Source organism: Apteryx rowi, unplaced genomic scaffold, assembly GCF_003343035.1.
Source record: "Apteryx rowi isolate R43461 unplaced genomic scaffold, aptRow1 scaffold_820, whole genome shotgun sequence".
NCBI classification, from domain to species: Eukaryota; Metazoa; Chordata; class Aves; order Apterygiformes; family Apterygidae; genus Apteryx; species Apteryx rowi.
The window spans coordinates 175,311-181,922 of NW_020451117.1; the positions used below are offsets into that span (position 1 = coordinate 175,311).

A 6,612-nucleotide genomic window follows, 5' to 3' on the forward strand; every position below is an offset into this window, starting at 1 on the left:
GGAAGCAGAGCCCGGGCGGACCGCGGTCCGCCGGGCGGAGGGGCTGGAACAGGGGAGCCAGCCCTGCGCGGCGGCAGGGATGGGGAGCAGACGCTGGGAAAGCCCTGAGCGGCCCCAGACTTTGTTTCGACTAAAGAACCCTTAATCCTCCGGGCCAGGCAGTTAGGCGACTTCGGAATAGCATAAGCGAGAGATGATGGAAGTGAAAGCCAGGATCATTTAGCGATTCATTAGAAAATCTATCTGTCTCTCTGTCTGTGTGCCTGTCTGTCTGCTATCTCTCTGTTACCTCCGCCACAATTGCATGTTGACTGGACAGAGCTGTCTAGTATCTCTGGATTCATCTACTTATTCTTTCCATTATTTAGTACTTTGCTTGTGAAAGAGACGGTGCTTTTGAAGAGACGAAAAGTGAATGACCCAAATGGGGAGGGGGGAAATAAAAATGATCTCCCAAATATAAACACATCAATAAACAGGGTGTGTAGCATCCTGTGAGAATCCATTTGAACTGCTCACGTCTGGATTTTTTCTGTGGCATATGTCTGGCTTTATATTTTAAGCGGCGATCAGACCTCGGGAAGAGTCCAGCGTTAACTAAAGCACTGGAAGCTGCAACCACACAATCAGTCCTCCTAGAGTGGCATTGCTTCCTAACAGATTCTTCAGCGCAGCAGCAAACATTTTATTTCTAGTAAATTTAAGTCTAACCTGGGGTTTTGGTGGTGATGTTAGGCTGGAAACAGCCCATTCATCAGTAGTTTAACGCTAGCGACACGAGGCCCGTTTACAGTTTCCAATGATCCGTGATAAACAATAACATGTCTTTTATTTCTTAAAAATTAGACAATCAAATAAAATGCGCAGAGCCTAAGCATACAAAGCAGGACGAGCCGTGGCTTTATTAATTTCGTGACAAACATAGGCTGTGCAGTGAGTTGAGCATGCATTACTTCCTGAAAGCCCGACTGCGGGGAGAGAAGTGATAATAAAAGCTTCATCTGTGTACCGCTTCATCCTAGGTATAATAAACATCAAGACCTCAGGGCTATTTTATAGTGGCGCGTGTGATAACAGGGAAGCGAAAGTTGGAGTAAGTGCCACCAAAACGCGCTCCGACCGCCTTCCCGGAGTGCAGCTCTCCGCACAGGCGCAGGCACACACACGTGCACGAAGTGTGCGCGCGCGTGTGTACAGAAATCCATATCACACATTTATATACATATATATCCCAAATTCAGAGGTCGACCTGAGAGCAGCTCCGTGCATACGAAACCAGACTGGGAGGGGTTGCTGGGGAGGCCCGGGTTTCCATTGGCTGCAAGCATTCGCCGTGGAGCGGGGGTATCTCTAATCATATTCAGCATGTTTTGCACAAGAAATGTCAGCCAGAAAGGGCTATCTGCTCCCTTCGCCAAATTATTCCACAACAATGTCATGCTCAGAGAGCCCGGCTGCAAACTCTTTTTTGGTAGACTCCCTGATCAGCTCGGGCAGAGGGGAAGCGGCGGGAGCAGGAGGCGGAGGCGGAGGCGGAGGCGGCTACTATCCCAGCAGTGGGATCTACCTGCCACAAGCGTCCGATCTGTCCTACGGGTTGCAAAGCTGCGGACTTTTCCCCGTTTTGGGCAAACGCAATGAAGGTACTTCTCCAAGCATGGTCCCCACCTCGCACCCCTACGTGTCCGGCATGGAAGTGTGGCTAGACCCCCCGCGGTCCTGCCGCATGGAAGAGCCGGAGAGCCAGCAGGCCACCTCGTGCTCCTTTGCTCAAAACATTAAAGAGGAGAACTCCTACTGCCTCTATGACTCAGACAAATGCCCCAAGGGCTCGGCCGCCTCCGAGCCCGCTCCGTTCCCGCGGCTGAGCGCCGAGGCCGGCTCCGCCAGCCCCGGCGGCGGGGTGCCGGTGCCGGGCTATTTCCGCCTGTCGCAGGCGTACGGCGCGGCGCGGAGCTGCGGCGCGGGGCCCGCCGCCGCCGCCGCCGCCCCCTTCCCGCCGCGGCCCCCGGGCCGCTTCGAGGCGCCCCCGCCTCTGCCTTCCGTGCCGGGCGCCGGGAGGACCGAGGACGAGGAGCGCTCCCCCAGCCCCTTGGCGTGCGTCTCCCAGAGGGAGGAAGAGACTCAGGCTTCATCTTCGACGGCAGAGGAGCTCTCGCCAGCTCCGTCAGAGAGCAGCAAAGCCTCTCCTGAGAAAGAGCCCGTAGGTAAGCAAACAATGATGATGATGATGATGATGATGATGGTGATGATGGTGATGATGATAGGAACGAAACAAAAAAAACGAGAGAGAAAAGCAGTTGAGGATCATAGTGGCATCACAGTGCAAAAGGAGGATCCCAGCAGCCCTGCAGGGCTGCCAAGAAGCGCTGCTCAGACTGACCTTCTGAACTTTGTAATATTCGGGCATAGGGTTGCAGTAAAAATTAATGTCCATCCTATAGTTAAAAACACTTAGAGCCTTCGCTCTGGGTGACTTTAGCCTTCATGCAGCTTAAGCGTATAGGAAAACAAGATCAGTCTTTTCCCAGTGATGTGAAGGTGCCTGCCAGATAACAGAGATGTTTGTAAAGCATCCAAAATAAACAATAAGCAGTGCCAACAAATAAACCTATTAACGCGGTAAGTTATATTTTACGATCCAGAATGCTTTTCGGAATAACAGCCGCACTGAAATGTGCCATCTATGAACTGCTATCAAATTAGGCTGATGAATGCACCACGAGTATCCTTCAGCGTCTACACTAGATAACAGGGTTGTTATTTATTAATTTGCCTATTTATTTCCCTTTCTGCTCCTCATGGCAAAAAAAATAACTCCCCTTCCCTGGGCTGCAGACTTTTCAGGCTCTTCTCCCCGGCAGCATTTCAGACGCTCTGTTATTCCTTCGGGCCTCCCGTTGGAAAATAATAAGATCAAAACAAAAAGCAAGCAGAAAACAACTAGAGAGCCAGTCCCAAACCCACGAACCACTCAGCCATCGAGGGATCGGTATTATTCCTTCCCATCCGGTTTCAATAATAGGAATAAACACCCTGCAAAGGGGGATATTTTTTCCCCACGAAATCGTTTGGAAACAGAGAGCCAGGGCGAAGCTTTCCGGGAATGCAGGGACTAGAGGCAGGGAGGCTCCGGCTCTGCAGCTCACCTTGTTTTCCGCCACCAGAGCACACTTACGAAGTTCTGACCCGCAGGCTTTGCTTTTTGGAAACAGGTGTTTGGGGAGGGGAGGGAAATGCCCCCAGGCCAGCCATCAGGCCGCCCCTCAGTAGCTGTGGGCTGGGAGCGGCCGAGGGGGAGCCAGCAAAAGCCTGTTTTGGGGGGGTCCGAGATGAACTGCCCACTGGGCATCTTTCCCCGCCGGAGGCTCCCTAGTATTTTGGGGCAGAGGCAGGCTTTTTCCAGCGAGTTCTCGGGCCTTTCGGAGCTGCTTTGAAGTTCAGGGAAACGAAGTTCCCACACGGACTCCCTGCATTTAAACTGTGCCCGGGGCCGCAGCTGGAGGAGTGAACCCCTGTGCACACGCACACGCTCTTTCCACCCTTTCCCTCCCCGGCTCTTTGCCTCGTACCCGCTGGTAATGTCCCTTTTTTACTTTCTTAAAACTAGGCAATTCAAAAGGAGAAAATGCAGCAAACTGGCTAACCGCAAAAAGTGGCAGAAAGAAACGGTGCCCCTATACCAAGCATCAAACTCTCGAGCTGGAAAAGGAGTTTCTGTTCAATATGTACCTGACTCGTGAGCGTCGCCTAGAGATCAGCCGCACAGTCCACCTCACAGACAGACAAGTTAAAATCTGGTTTCAGAACCGCAGAATGAAACTGAAGAAAATGAACAGAGAGAATAGAATTCGGGAGCTCACAGCCAACTTTAATTTCTCTTGATGAACCTATAAACACATCTTTATGGTTTAAAGAGCCAGTATCATTTTCCTAGGCTGTAGTCATCCGCACCTGTATGGATTAACGATTTTAGACATTCTCAGTATGTCCTTAACCTCTTTATAGCTGCTTCTTGGGGTGGGCATGGGGGGTGAGCCATGCTAAGGCACAAAATGCCATGTATGAACTTCCCTCGTTCCTTTAGATTTCCCCGGGTCTCAATTGTCCTTTTTAAGGCTTGAAACAAATAAATATTATTTCAGGAGTTGCAAATATCATTCCCCCCTATATCTCTTTGAAAAGTAAACAGGCTCGGTTAAAGGCGCATTCTTTTAAATTATAGGTGATGTAATTTGTACTGTATGTAGCTTCAGAATTAATAATTTAAGTCTTGCCATATTTATATATATTGGGTGCTCAGCTTTGCCCCCTCCGTTTTCCTTTTCTCCCCCTCCTCCCTTTTTCCTTCGACAAGCAGGACTTACAATAATGAAATGCAGGCATGCTTTAAAAGAGCTTCATGGGAACTGGTGTAAGAGTGTTTTTTTTTGTTTGTTTTTGTTTTTGCTTTACCTTAAAAGTCAATAATACAGCTTTAAAATTGGCCAGGAAATGAAATCTCTTCTCTTTAAAGGTATAAAAGAGTTCGTGTTGCTTATGGACACTTACCTCTGAATTTCTCTCTCTCTTTCTGGTTGTAGATATTTACTTAACGTAGTTTTGCTTAAATATGTGGAATTAGTGAATTTTTGTCTATAAATAACGTTACCGTTGGTAACACATGACAAGCACACAACATTCCCCCTTGAGAAAATAATAGTCACTTTTTCCTCACTAATTTTACTCAAAAATGTCTATCCTGAACATCAGAAGGACTTTCTGAGCCAGAGTCTAAGATAGCAAGGGAGAATATGTCCGTCTTCTTTTATACTGTGAAGTTACATACATTAAAGGGTCAAACATATAGGTGAAAAAAAAGAGAGAAAAAATAAAGAAGGGGAAAAACTATAAATACAGATATGTATAAATGTCTATTATTATGAAAATGCCGATACTGTTTTAAGCAAATGCATTCTATCGTTATTATAAATGTTAGTTCTAGCTATATCTAGTTCTTACCTTAAATCGGAATAAATTAATATTGTAATGCTGCTGTGCGTGAAAAAGACGATGTTTATGTTCTCATAGAAGAATAAAAAACGTGGAATGGATCCTTTTAATTTTACCTTTTTTTGTGACTGTTTATCCTCAGGTTCTACTTTATGTCTTCAAGAACATTTACAACAGGAATAGTTGCCTAAACCCCCTGCAATTACTTTAGGAATCTATTTAAATATTACCTAGACGGTCGTAATTTGTCTGGGCCATATAGCGATGGTGCTCTAAGGTTTGTCGGCTTTTGTTCAGTTTTATGACTTGCTAGTATATCTGGATTGTTGCTGTCTTGAACGAGTGGTTTCAGTTGACTGAGGAGCTGCATAGACTGAGGAAGCAAATTACTATTTCTTGAGGGTAGGGAACCGATTTTTTTTTTTTTAATCAAACACCTACAAGTGTGCGGAGATCTTTAACTCCAGAGAACAGTGACAAAAATCTAGCTTTATGTCAGGGCTCAGAAGAAATCGTGAAGGTGAGCACATGGGGAGGGGGTGATATTAGTCTCTCCCTGCTGCCACCGGGCCGCTTCCAACCCCCTCAGACAAGGCTGTTCCCTACCTGTCTGCATGCGGAAGAGCTTATTTAACCGATGCTGCTTTTTGCATCCTCCCTCCCTTCTTTGCTGCATGTTTATCTAGTAGGGTCGTGCACAAAGGGAAGGCAAAACGAGGGCTGGGATAAGAGCGACAGCTAATGCTTTCTTCCAGGGTATGTGTGCGCTGGGAGGAGGGGGGGGGGATAGACTTTGAACCCGGGCTTATTGGGAGCCGTTAGCTTTTTATGATGTAACATTGTCGTGCACGGCCTTTTCTTCCCGTTTGCATCTGCATGGAGAGGCGAAAGCTGCCCGTAGGGAAGGTTATTATTATATTTCTCTTGTTTTCATTAACCCGCCAAGGCTGGCTGGGGGGGGGGGGCGGAGGGATGCCGGCTGGGTGTGCGGGCGGGCGAGAGGGGTGTTTTAGTCACGTTTTTGGTTTTATTTTCGTAGTGGGATCCTTGCGTTAAAGACCACGGCTATGGGGAAAGTAATAATTAGCGCCTGAGAACTGCTCTGTGGTTTAGGTAGTTTCATGTTGTTGGGGCTCCACCTTTCTCTCTACAGCACGAAACTGCCTTAATTACTTCAGTTGATATCATCACCAGGTATGCTTGGTGCGAGGGTCCTTTGTGCCCGAAGAAATCTTAACGCCGAAGTTATCTCTAAGCGTCAAGTCCCAATGCCATTGTTTCCCATCTGCAACGGAGGCTCCTTTGATTCCTCAGATAAACACGGCAGACAAGGGGGGAAGCTTGACAAGTTCTTCAAGGTTAGCTAGCTCCTAAGCGAGTCCCTGCCTGCTTACGGGATTTTAATATCTCTTGCAGGCTGCATTCAAGGTCAGGTGCGTTTTTGCATTCTGCTCGGCGTGGGTCGGCGGGGTGGGGGGTGGGGAGTGGCTTTTTTATTTTTCTGTCTGGATTTATTAAAAAAAGAGCGAGCAAAAGGCTCTCTGCTCCCTGATGGAGGGGAAAGAGATCAAGTCTGCCCCACGCCGAGCACCAACACAAGCAAGGCCCCGGCGAGCGTGG

General features: G+C 48.0%; 1 protein-coding gene across 1 annotated transcript; it reads left to right on the forward strand.

The window, feature by feature from the left end:
* Positions 1-1,381: 1,381 nt before the first annotated feature.
* On the forward strand, positions 1,382-4,100 carry HOXA10 (homeobox A10). Its single transcript, XM_026089572.1, has 2 exons — positions 1,382-2,207; positions 3,611-4,100. The coding sequence occupies exons 1-2, from the start codon at positions 1,382-1,384 to the stop codon at positions 3,883-3,885; spliced, it is 1,101 nt and encodes a 366-aa protein (XP_025945357.1). The 3' UTR covers positions 3,886-4,100.
* Positions 4,101-6,612: the final 2,512 nt, after the last annotated feature.